The sequence below is a fragment of the Botryllus schlosseri genome, chromosome 1 (genome assembly GCF_051294905.1).
Source record: "Botryllus schlosseri isolate E-star chromosome 1, Bs_hap1, whole genome shotgun sequence".
In the NCBI taxonomy this organism is placed as follows: Eukaryota; Metazoa; Chordata; class Ascidiacea; order Stolidobranchia; family Styelidae; genus Botryllus; species Botryllus schlosseri.
In genome coordinates, this window is record NC_137236.1 from 26755747 (window position 1) to 26769426 (window position 13680).

Genomic DNA, 13680 nt, shown 5'->3' on the forward strand with positions numbered 1-13680 from the left:
GAAACCGTACATTTTTGGGCCGATATTATAGAGGTATTTTCTGGGGAACCATGTGGGTAACCCACTAAGCTGGTAGTGAAGACAATATCACGACCCCGGTCCTTGTAGCAGCAGCAGTAGCACTGACATTGTAAATGGGCCGAGAATTCGAAGTAGACATATGTGCTAAGGCGATGATAGGTAAACCCTACACCTTAGTTAACTTTAACATTGTATACTGTACAGTACATTAACCTGCTACCGCCACTCACTCAAACCAATATATACGGCAATCTGAGTATATAATAACCTTTACGGTGGGTGAGTGAGGCTGTCTTCACTGTACCGATTGGCACCGGCTGCAATTTTCGAAAAATTTTGCTTCATTTTTCAAAAACGAAAAACTGTACCTTAATGGGATTGGAACACGGGAGCCAAGGTAGCGTTCGAATCAGAACGTCAACGCGGATCCGATTGCTCCACTCGCTTTCATTTTGAGCCCTGTGTCTGGCCGCTTATATCAAGAGCAAGCCGAGAATTCGTTGATGAGAAACGTATTACATTTACTGCACTCTTATAAACCTTAACATGGATATCCGGTGACATGGGCTTTTTGTGAATCATATCGGCGATTAAATCATGATCATGGAGATGGCTCAGTCGATATAATACGCCCTAATATCGCCATTATCCAATAGATACAGTACTGACGGTTTGCACAATAAACACGCACCAGGCCGCAGAGTGAATGAGTCATCGGCGAGTGAGCGAGTGACGCGCGTGTATTTATTAGGTAGCGTAGCCTTCCAGGGCATTTACAAAGCTTATAGAGCACGTAAATGGGTCACTTTAGTATTGATAAACGGAGATTGTCAAGACCTAACCATGAGGACAAACCACAAACGCATATCTTACTACTACGTAAGGTTTATGACGTTAGTTGGTAGCACTTCATACAAACATGATACACACGTTTGCGCGGAATACACTGCGTGTAGAATTGGTCTTGTTGCCATATATACATCACTATTAGCTGTTAGTCTGATGTAGATATGATCTTATGGGCATGTACTCTCCACAGAAACAATCTAAGAATGTCAACTACCGATAAAATTCAGGATATAACACATTATGTTACGGAATACGGATATTCGTCCCTGCGTTTGACACTAGTGTGGTCGTCTGCAGGGATTCTCTTCACGATTTTCAGAAGCGGCCTTGGGGTGACATAGGCATAACTAATTTTGTTTATTTTGACCTTGAAGGTGGAGATTGGCTTGTTCTATTGAAAGAGAAAATCCGTAAATGTCTTTCATTACTACAACGTAAGATATATATCGTTATACGACAGCTCTTTGTATATCCTGATGCACACTTTTGCGTAGGTATATGCGCTGAGTAATATTGTATTTATTCCGAAATATACTTGACTAGTAGCCATTATTTAGAATCGTATAGGCAACAACTATTCACAGACACAATCTATGAAGGTATATCACTATTAGAACTCGATATATATCCGGTTATGTGACCAGTATTCATCCATCTGCTTGAAGCTGGTACGGTAGGCTGCGAGAATTCTCTTCCCGATTTTCAAATGCAACCTTGGGCGATGCAGACATAACTAGTATAGTTGTTTTAGCAAGAAAATCAGAAGCTGACAAGCGCTATTCATAGAAACCAACTACAACAACTGGCTATGACGAATACAACCAAATATACGACAGGTTATATGATGGGTATCGGGAACGCGCGTTTCCGCGAAATGATGCGGTCGGCGGATATCTTTGTCACGCGGCCTATCACATAGATTTTGAACACCTTATATGTAACTAATATCAGATATGAAGATATGTGTGAACTTGTATGGACACTAGCTTTTCATAGAAAGAAACAACTATGCTCTAAGACGGCCAGAACAAAACATACAGTACGTTATGTGAGAGTGGTCAATGACGCGCGTTGCCGAGACAGTGTATTTTGCAACATATTTATCTACGGTATTTGATGTCCGATTTCGACGTCTTAGATATAATATATATCAAATAATATGGTATCAATGAACTTGCACAAGCAATATCTATCCACAGAAATGAACAGTAGCGACCTAGCACGATTAGAACGGGACATATAGTGGTTCTATTACAGTACGCTTCCCTCGTACCGGCAATGGGTAAAAATACCCACGCCGGCGCCAAACGGTTAAGTGTAATCGTTGAGTTATATTCTCAACTGAACAAGACACACACAATGTACAATGCGATAAGACACAAAGTAATGTAATGAACAGATAGGAGGATGCCGACCGACGCGCAGTTGCCGTCTTTTAGACCGACATCTACCTCGGCTTAGAGTGCCCGCCGTCACAGTTACTCTCTATGTTGATCATTTTCGAGGCCACGGCCCTTGCTAGCGATTTCCATAACTTGTGAGTGCATTCTTTCGTCAAGTCATTCTCGGGTCTGATGTCGCAAGAAGAGGAGCCCGGACAAACCTCCGAGGGGAGTCGAACCGAGGCCGCCCGATTCTTAGGCGCTTATCGTCACCAGTACCCGAATTCAATTCATATGGAGGTGGAATTCAATTTGGAAATGTCCCAGCGACCAGCATCGCAAATGAATAAATAGGAAACCGATTATAATACGACTTTACTATATAGATGAACAATCCTTGCTGTAGGAAAATATAAAAGAAGCATCTATTTTGGAAAACTACTCGGTCACATGTGAGAGCCGTATGAAAAATCGACCCGTCTTCATTGACGAAAATAACAAGTTCCAACTATTTGATCACAGAAATTTTACGAGTAAAATTGATCCTGAGTTAAAAATAATAGATACAGATAAGGGAGAAAGGTAATGGGATCTACGCAAGAAAATTATAACGCACGCTGTGAGGAATTGAGTACTCTAGCAACAGAGATTTAAGTACACCAGTGTGACAAACGGTCAATTTTAAATAGTTCAAATCACATTGACGAAGTAAAGCATGGCATGGTAATGTTCGATGTTCGAGCAACCAACAGGGATAGCATAATAGCTAGAAAACTTTGCTACATACGGAACCACCCTTATTATTCGATGAAATAAACCAAATAACATTGATGGAAAATTAGGTTGGTTCCTGTGTGGGTGATGTATGGGAAATCTGAGCTCCTCTATAAGTGGATTTCTCATGTTTCAAGATGATTTGATATCAAAAACTCAACAAGTAAAACTCCCCCGAGTTCAAATTGATAGGTACAATTAGTAGAGACTTATTGCAATCTACCTGGATTGGTATGGTATAACCACGCATCTTTATGGATGGAAATCCCGCTTGGTTTCGATGTGGGTTACATGTCACTAACCCATTCCGATTATCCATCCCACCTAACCACCTAAATTCCACCTGGATACCAAGTGGGCGTGCTAGCTGGGAACATGCAATATAATCTCTGCATTCAAGCCATGATGGTACACTACAAAAAATAATTTGTAATTTTGGTCTTAAAGTTAAGACATTGAGAAGATTTGGTCTCATTTTCAGCGAATTTAGTCTCTCTGATGAGGTGAGGTCTTAAAATCGAGACTGATTCAGCTTTTCAAGACAAAATTAAATTGTCAAGATTATTCGGTCTTAAAATTAAGACGGATCAAACTTTTTAAGACCATGTTGAATTGTCAAGGTAATGCGGTCTTAAAATTAGGACTGATTCAGCTTTATAAGACCATATTGAATTATCAAGACGATTCTGTCCTAAAATTAAGACTGATCAAGCTTTTTAAGACCATATTTTGTAGTCCAAACGATCTCCATTCAGGGTGTTAAAATGAACCCTGACTTCCATAAAAGAAATTCGTCGTCAGTTACTTCCGGCATAGATATTTTTCCACGATGAATGCATTCGCAAAATGTCTTCATCAAGCATCAGTAATTCAGAGATAACGGGCCTTTCTGTTAATCGAATCCATTCATTTCCTCTCATAAGCGATCAAGGGCGTGGAATTCTTGTAACCGATACGCGTCTTGCACCACAGCTTCTAGCTATTCAATAAATTCCTTGAACTTTGCAATTCTCTTAGGTGTGTGACTGTAGGAATAGGATTCTTGGTGCCAGGCACAGGTCGCATTTGAAAAATTATAGAAACGTCGGATATATTACTTGCCTGATATGATACAAAAGACATGTTGGCGTAGATATAGCATGATAACGATAACATGCCGGTTACACTGCCTGAAAAACCTTACCGGCAGCAAAATTTGACATCTTAATTTATAAATTGATATCTCATCATCAAGAATGACGCACAGAAATCATACCGCGCTAACCAATTAACTTCCTACATCTGATTAGAACACAACTTTTCCCTATGCTCAAGTGGCAGTGAATGCATCTGGACGCAGCCTTCCCAAACGGCCGAAGCGGAACGATCGCTAGTGTCTACACCAGTGGTTCTCAACCTTTTCCCCCTCGCGAACCGGTAAAATTTCAAAAAATGTCTGGCGGACCGGTGGACTTTCAAAAATAAATATGAAGTCAAAATGTAAAGTATGCAACCGTTCTTTGCAATTATATGGTGCTAGAGAGTGACATTTAGAGGGTTTTGATCGTAACTAATTATCTTCATGATGGCATCCATGTGATTTTATAGTAGTGAGTCTGTTGAGTCGAGGCAAAATTGCCTTGTCCAGATAAACGTGCTACCGCCGAGAGTCGTTTACAGCAGAGGTCACCAAAGCGGTGTCCGTGAGGACTAGATACGTAGCCCTCGAGCCTGTTCTAAAAATAGATCGAATGGCAGCATTTACCAATATTCGTCAGATTATTACCAGTGGGCATTTCAATATATAGATTGATTGGTTTATCGATTCTTGTTTATATCGCATTAACATGTAACTTACAGATGTAACTTACAAATGAGAATATATAAACCCCTAAAATGATGATATCAAATATCGTCAATTACAATTAGTAATTACTAACATGTAATAGAATCACAAGATATCGAAGCCGTAGGATACGGCGCACTGACTATACATGCAACATGACGGAATGCCATCCATGGCACGGTCTTCCTGAAATGGAAGGGGTCCGTTATGGTAGCTCGACTTCCAGGAGAATGTAACAGCAGAATAGAAAATTACTATACGGTAGCTGTGTAGCAGACAGCCGTGAAGTACTAGCATATTTTCAATATCTTCAACATCTTTTGACAAAGCTTGTTTCCTATACATTCAACGCAGTTTAGTACCATGTTTCTAACTTTCTGTAATCGTTGCAGCAGTCCGGTAAAATGAAATCTGTCATGTCCGCATGCTGAACGGTTGGATATGGATATTGTAACACTGCAAAATGACCTCCACCTCAATGCCCTCCAGGCTGCAGTAAACTTGTGATGCCTTGCTGACACGGCAAGGCAACCTACGGTGGTGTGTGCGCACTGCGCGGTCCCTTGGAGAACAGTGCGCAACGACTATAAAAAGTCATCACTTCGGATTTTTTGTGCGCAGAGACCGTTTCAGCACTGCGCATTTGCGCACGTGCGCAGCTTAGAGGGAACATTGTCTGGAAGGCCAAGGATACAGCAAAGTTGAAGATAATTTTCTCCTCTTCCAATAAACAAGTCGGCAAGACAACTACTGACCTGTTATTGGGGGATACGGACCTGTTATTGAGAGGATATTTGGAATGGTATTAACGGACGTAATTTCAGAATTGTGCTATTATTGACATTTTGTTAGATTCGACCATATGCGTCGTGATCCAAGCTTAGAATTAATGACCAAAGGTATTATAAGCATCAGCGAGTTGCTACCAGTGTTGGGATGACTCGAGTCATGACTTGTTTCGAGTCAGACTCGAGTCACCTTGGACTGGACGTGACTGGACTCGAGTCACTTTGCTAAAATGACTTGACTTGACTTGACTCGGAGTATCAGAAATGAGGATTGACTCGTGACTCGGAGGAAAATTCACGGGTCAATTTCAAGTCGTCAAGCAATCGGTGTCGATAAAAATCACTGTATCTTGCTTATGTTCGGATTGTTCGCGAAACGCTGATGTAACCCGTCAGAGCGACCAATCATTCAATGATCGTGCGTTTCACTGAGCTTGGATTGTTCTCTCACAAATGAATTGACCGCAAACGAAGTGATCGATGCTTACAGCTTACGTGGTCGTAACTCTGGTAGTAAAGTAATAAAATAGCCAAATGTCTGTTTCCGTTCTCTGTTCTTACCTTAACCAATAAACCTATTGTTATATTGAAATTATATTCGAATATATAGTTTATTTAGTCATCAACCATTGGCGCAAGCTCGAATTGTATCATATCTATTTGTAAACGGGTAATATATTGCATATTTTGTATTCTCCATTTTGGCTGGTAACTATAAACTGTGGCTAAGCAATTACGTAATTGAACAGTTTTACGTATATGTGAGGGATACAGCGCCTTCTTGCGTGTATATATAACTCTATATTCGTTCATCGGTTCGGAAACAATGACCACTCAAACTGTATTTCAGACAGTTGGAAAATTGCAATGACGTAATCATGCCCCATACATACTTCGGAAAAGCAACTTGACTTGAAATGTGACTTGACTCATGACTTGACTTGACTTGACTCGACTTGACTCGAGTCACCTGCAAAAATAGAGTGACTTGACTTGACTCGTGACACCTTTTGAAAATCGAATGACTTGACTTGACTCGAGTCAAAATGTGCAATGACTCGAAATGACTCGCGACTCGAAGGTAGTGACTTGATCCCAACACTGGTTGCTACATGGCTAAAACTACCTGCCATTACGTCTTGATATATATTGGGTAATATGGTTAAATGTGTGATTGTTATACATGGACTAATAATCTCTGTCATTTTTCATTTGCTTCTGATCCGAGATCCCACTTTCGTTCACACACTGTCTCTTCGCGTTGACCTTCCTATAATTAGAATTCCAATTGTTGTTCTTTTTGGTTTTGTTTATTCCATAGATACAATTCGTGATCTTCTAGTGCAGAACTGTATCTAAGCTCAGCTGTACAATTGATATTCTGCGATATCATTATTCGATTAGGATTTTTCGGATTATTGGACGACATTTTTGGATATAGTCGAATAGTTGGATGAGGCTCTTCGGAGTCGGACGGATAGTTCCGCAGACACCAAAACTGTCGATCGGATTCGGATTCTCAAAAATCAACATCCGCTCGTCATTTGCTCCAAGCCGAATTATAATTGATCTGTCAGTACGAAGAGGCGTGTTCATTAACGCTTACATACGTAAACACTAATGTTATTAAGTTGATAGAGCCAACCCGTTGACGATACATAAAATAAAAATTATGGATAGGCCGCCATCATTACCACTTTGGTTATTTGACTTTAAAATCTTTTTAAGCTTTCGATGAATTTTCTTCAACCAGTTATTACTTCCCGTTTCTTTACTTCCCGCTTCTCTGTCACCTGTCAGCAAATATTTCGAAGTAATAGCTGAACATCATGCCATTTCGAACGAAATCTCACATCAGTATAAGTATCAGTAATGAGTTGCATAAACAACATATATAGCACATGTTATTTCCAGATAATACATCAATCACCTCGCTTTATCCTTCACTTTGATAGATTTAAGCACTGGTTTTCAACAAGTAGGCCATAGTATTAGGCTATTTTTAGATGTGACAAAGACCTAATATCAAAATTTCATGAAGTTGGTTATAGCGACATGAAATTCGGCGACTTTATTGATAAGAACCTCGTTACCGCGGTCCTGGCGTGTTTCGTATGACCAACAATCGGTGCACGTCGCTAACGTAGCTAAAGGCCAAGTTATAGGACTTGAGAATATCCGCGTCGACGCCTAAGAATGCAGGTATGGTTTTCCAGATGAGGAACAAATAAACATCCACACTTTAATGGGCTGGTATACATATGCATGTTATATAATCCTACATGATCGATCCTAAATTTAATGCGGCTGCACGCATTTTATATTTGTTTGTGACATTTCAATTGAACAACTAAAAAGGAATTTCACACGTTTTCTCAGAACTTTAGTGAATTTCGCTGATCACGGTGGTCCGTACACAATAAAGTACATTGTACGTGGCAATAGTCAAAAGCTTATGATTACATGTTAGGATATTGGAGTGGAACTGGCATTTAGCAGCATGTTGTTAGTTGCTTACATCAACACATCAATACAGCTATGTTTTGTGAGTTGATTATTATACCGAAACTCCGCCGGATAAGTCTATTCGGAGTATTCGAGACTACTATGTGTAATTTAGGTAACGTCTGTTTATTTAAGACAATATTGGGTGGATTTATTGCCTATTCAAGCGGTTCTCAACTTTTTTCAACTTATCGCCCCCTTAACTATCTCGACACAAATTTTCGCCGCCCTTCCGCCATATTTACAAATCCGAAAAAGGCGACATTTATTATGGGGAAATTTATGCTCCCAACTGAATTGCTCAGACTCTACCAATTTATGAGGCTCCATGAGTCGATTTTGTGTACCCATTAGCACTGCAGGAGTGGAAATCAGGCATCATAAAACACAGTAACATGTATGATATCTAACCTTGGTAAAGATCATTTCCTGATTTCTTGAAAACGACGCCTGCCACGAATCTTCGAACGACAGACCATCGTTCTCCATGAAGATATTCTTCGTCAAAGCGAGTAAATTCGCTGATCTTCATTTCTGCTATGAAGATCGCTGCCAGATATTCTTGAAGGCTTTGATGACAAAAGAAGAATGTGAAATCTCCTTGCATCAAATGTCGGCTGAGTAGATTGTTTCCCGGAACTTTTGTCATTAAATCTTGGACTTCCTCCGCGGTCAATTGAAATGTTTCCAAGTCGCTTTCTCTGAATACGACTCTTCCTTTTTTCATGCCATGAAATGACAATGCCTTCAGTTTGTTGACGATCGATAAAATTTGTTCCCGATTTCGAATGTTTTCGACGCTTTGAAGAGCTGATATGATCCTGTTGTATAGCTCTGTTACCGTTGTTGGAGGGGGTTTATCTGGATCCCTTCCCATCACAACTGCCGTTAGAATCAGAAAAACGGGTACAGAGATTAGGTTGAGCAATCTTGGTGATATGGTTTCAATCTTCTGCCAGAGCTCCTCACCATTCTCTTTAAGTAAATATGCAAATAGCCTATGCGCGTCTTCATACGTAAGGCCATTCAGCGTGATAATGGTTTCGGGTCGCGCCATCGCCGGTAACTCTGAAACCTTGAATTCACGTGAAGCTATGTAGACATTAACGTGACGTAGGATATTCCGGGATAAAATGTTGTACATGATTGTCCCGCCGCTTGCTTTTTCGTGCTTTTTCATTTTGCGTGGATTTTTCTCAAAATCCCACCTTGCTTGATCAAGTCCGTCGAATATTAGGAGTGCTTCGGATTGATGTTTATCCAGCCATTTAAATGCCTGATCCTCTTCAAATTCATTATCGAAGAGCCCTCCAAATAAAAATTTCGATGGTTTAATATCGCCCTTCACTTCGACGTCCTTCAATTCAATATAATGTACCATTTTTTTACCGTAAGGGGACAGATCTTCAGCACGCTCAATTATTGGGGATGTGCCGAGAGCTTGTCGAGCTATTCTGCGTGTAAGTGTGGATTTTCCCGATCCTGCAGATGCCACAATAGCGGTTATACCAACTGTTTTTGGTGAGTCAATTTCTTTCTTTTGCCATATGGATGCCACTACGTCACCGATTCCTATATTTTCCGCTTTCATTCTTTCCTGCCGCAGAAATCCAACTTCCTGTGTCAGCTGATTATTGTCATAACGACCTTTGTAATAATCATCAACGTCAACTTGACGCATCTGTGGGTAAACCTCAAAGTCAGGTTGCTGAAGCTTTTCATGTCTAAATTCATCAAGGATACCAATGGCCGTCACATCCATAGCATTTTCGTTGCAAATTTGTATGAGTTTTGTGTAGCTTATATCTGAAAAGAAAGTAATATTGCAAATCTACTATTACTAGTTACCAGAACCATCCTTTCTTGTATGGCAATTCGACTGCGCATCAACTTTCTAAGGCGACTAGCAATGAGGTCCGGCAGGTTTGTAAAGACTCGAGTCATAACTTGAGTTAATTTATGTATCGACTCTACACTCTACTTGTATTCGAGTCATTGCGCAAGAATCGACACATGTTACGTGACTTATTCGAGTCACGTATATCAGGCAGTGTTGGGATGACTCGAATCATCTTTTTCGTGTGACTTGACTTGACACGAGTCACTTTGCAAAAGTGACTTGACTAGACTTGATTCGAAGTTTCAGAAATCCGGATTGACTGGTGCAGCAAAATTTAGGAGTCAATTACAAGTAATCAAGTAATCGACGTCGACTAAATCGCTTCATCTTGTTCAAATTGTTAACGATACGCTGGTGTGATCTGTGAGAGCAACCAATTACTCAATGATTGTACGTTTTACCGAGCCATCATTGTTATATTACAAATACATTGGTTGCAAACGAGTTGATCGGAGCTTACAGCTTACGTTTTAGTGAACTTGTCGTAATATGCTATTAATATGCTTTTAGGATTTGTAGACAAAATGATTGCATAGATATACTGGTATTTGAGAGCTGCAAAATTCAATGGTCAAACATTTCTTCTTCATATCATAAATGATGATACTATATAGCAGTGGTTTCCAACCTTTTTCGACTCATCGCCCCCTTTTCAAGCTCAACGCTGATCATCGCCCCCCAGATTTTGTAAACCGAAAAATCGGTATACAATCTGCAATCGTTGTCGAATTTTACACTTTTGCAACCAAATTTCCTTGGGTTGACTTAAAAAAAAGGTCATTTCTCCGAATTGACTCCAATATAGCTGTTTTAACGCGTCATCGCCCCCCTATCGCCCTCTTCGCTATTTTCGCCCCCTTTGTCCATTTTCGGCCACCTTCGTCATTTTCGCCCCCCTAGGCCGCTAAATCGCCCCCTGGGGGGCGATATCGCCCACATTGGGAACCACTGTTATATAGTGTTGTAGTCCACAACGTCTTGGGAATGGTATATAATATGAGTTGCTTTGTTTGGAATACCTTCATGTTAAAATTAATAACTTGGTGTAGCCTATAGTACTAAATTCAATGTAGGAAGTTATCTCCATCACATTCTCAGTTGATTTAGTAGTCACATAAAGCACTACAACAACACCCAATAAGTGCGAATTTGGGATTTGTACATCTGGTTCAAGCCACATGGTATGAGCCCGTACCCGATGACTGTTGAAACAAGCTTGATTTGATCAAGAATAGCCTACGCCACGTACAATTATTATATCGTTTATTAGTCGAGTGGTCCTTGGGCGAGATTGAAGCGCGAAATATTTTCAATAGTAAAGTCTTAACCCGAAATGGCCGACCATGCCTTGACCTCTTACCAGGAACCCTCAATTTCAGAAGACGAACTTGAAGGGGCCCGAAATTATTGCGGTGAATAAACATCATTTTATTGGATAATTTATGCGACTTTTTTCAACTTTCGATTTGGCGTTGCAAAATTTTTGATTTTTGCGTACCCTTCCCCACGAAAAGATACGCATGATTCAAAGAAAATAGAAATTAGTATTTCGGCGTCGGCCATTACCACGCCACGATGCGCGAAGACATATCAAGTTTGGGCCAATATGGGTCTCAGAGAAGTGTGTCAAACAGATCGTCAGCGAGAAAACCTTAGCCGAAAATGATTGCCCTCATGGTGACTGTAAACTTCATTACAAATATGTCTAATTGTCCACAGGTGGTTCAATGGTTCGTGCCGATTTATCCTGTCGCGACAATCTGAACCCCACAGATCAAATAACATCATTAAGATACAAATTATTTGACAGTGAAGATATATATCAATTTTTAATAGTTTGAGTCTTTTAGTTTTGTACGTTTATGTGATGTCAATATCATTTGACAGGAGGTCACAAAATAACAACATTTAACGAAGTAATTACACCAACAGGCTGGGGAAGCGAGTTCCGTAGTTGGTTAAACACTGTATAGTCAGGACATCGATGGCTGATGGTTCGAGTCTCGGCTCTGCCATGTTTCTATGTGTCGGAGGTTTATCTGGTCTCTTCATCGCCGATCCCGCTGTAATACAGCGCATTGAAAAGCCCAGACGAAGAGAGAGCCGAACTCGTGAAAGGAGGCAGCAAATGAGCCGAAAAAAGACTCAAGCTCAAGAAGACATGCCAATATGACATTATGAAATGTACTGTGTGGGCGCAAATAACCACGATGTTGCAAGCGCTAATTATATGCGTTAATAAAAACAACAACAACAACACCAACAGGCCCGCTCGAATATATGTAGTTAATAATTACGTTCCCTACAATTTCCAAGACATCACCTCACTCGACGCAACCGGTAATTTTTATTACGTGGGCTGAGACGATGGGAAATCTACAGCAATATATATATGTAATTCCCAATATTCTGCTCCGATTCGTGCATGCAGTATAGACATTTTTCACCCCGAACACGACCAGGCCTCATAAACTAAGCTGACCATCGAAAACTCGCGACGAGAGTCTTGGGGGTGAAGTCCCCCATAAGTTTGGTTTATCACCCTATTGGGGACCAAAGCCAACGTATTTGAGAGTAGGAGCTGACGAAGTGGTCTTACTGCCTCCATCTTAATCGTTGTTTTTATTACAGTGCCTTAAATATGGAGTGGGGGCGTAGCGCACGGTATTTTTTGAAATTGGACGTTGGGGAATAAAAGGTCAAAAACCACTACACTGTAAACGATCATGGTGTGTGTTCTGGAATTCACACCCCAGTGTAGGGTATTTTCTGAGTCATCACAACTTTTTGGGTGCTAAATCTGTCACTTACACCTATGCTAGTGATATGAATAAGCCAAATACACCCATACCATAAGAGACACACCCCAAGCATTGGTATTTGGGGTGAATTATCAGTGATGACCAGCATGATTCGTTCATCCAGATAGCTTATCTGCGACAAAAAGGAGAATGATTTACATATTTGACAGTGGCCACCTCTGACTAACTGGTAAGAGTATGTAACCCGTCAAACAAACTACTTATTTTGAAACTACTGTACTTATCTGAGTACTATTAATATATTTATTTTATTTAAAGTAGTTTCGACATGGATTTGACATTGCCAGCTTCATACACTCGTTCTTGAGTGAAAATTAACATCTACTGCTTGAGTATCATCGTACACTATTACAGCCACATCAGTGTGTAACAGTGCACGGATTAGCTTGGTCTTCAATGTTTTTATGAATATGATGAGACAAACATAGCCTTGCCAAGGTTAATAAACTGCACTTTTTTTATCAATGCACGAAAATTCTAATACAAGCACTCCTTTACTCATGATATGAAATAGGCCTACACACGATCTGTGCATTGCATAATATGGACAAATCTTCTTAATGTTAGATTCAAGGAGAAATTGATATTAGTGGCAGACTCGTACTTTGTGAATGTGAAATCAAATATTTTGTTGGTGAGTAATATACTATACGAAGGTGAGCTGCAAAATTGTATTTTGACTCGCTTATTTTCAAGCACAACGCCAGTCAATGCGACAACATCTGTGCACATATCAGATGCCTTAGCAGTTTAGAATCCAGTCCAAATTGCCAGCTAAACGTTTATGCCTCATGTTATTTTTTTCAATTTTAGG

At 40.2% G+C, this 13680-nt stretch overlaps 1 protein-coding gene across 1 annotated transcript; it reads right to left on the bottom strand.

The window, feature by feature from the left end:
* Nucleotides 1-6943: 6943 nt before the first annotated feature.
* On the bottom strand, nucleotides 6944-10610 carry LOC145446235 (protein NLRC3-like). Its single transcript, XM_080324484.1, has 2 exons — nucleotides 8556-10610; nucleotides 6944-7432 (listed from the first exon to the last, which is right to left on the bottom strand). The coding sequence occupies exons 1-2, from the start codon at nucleotides 9904-9906 to the stop codon at nucleotides 7266-7268; spliced, it is 1518 nt and encodes a 505-aa protein (XP_080180610.1). The 5' UTR covers nucleotides 9907-10610; the 3' UTR covers nucleotides 6944-7265.
* Nucleotides 10611-13680: the final 3070 nt, after the last annotated feature.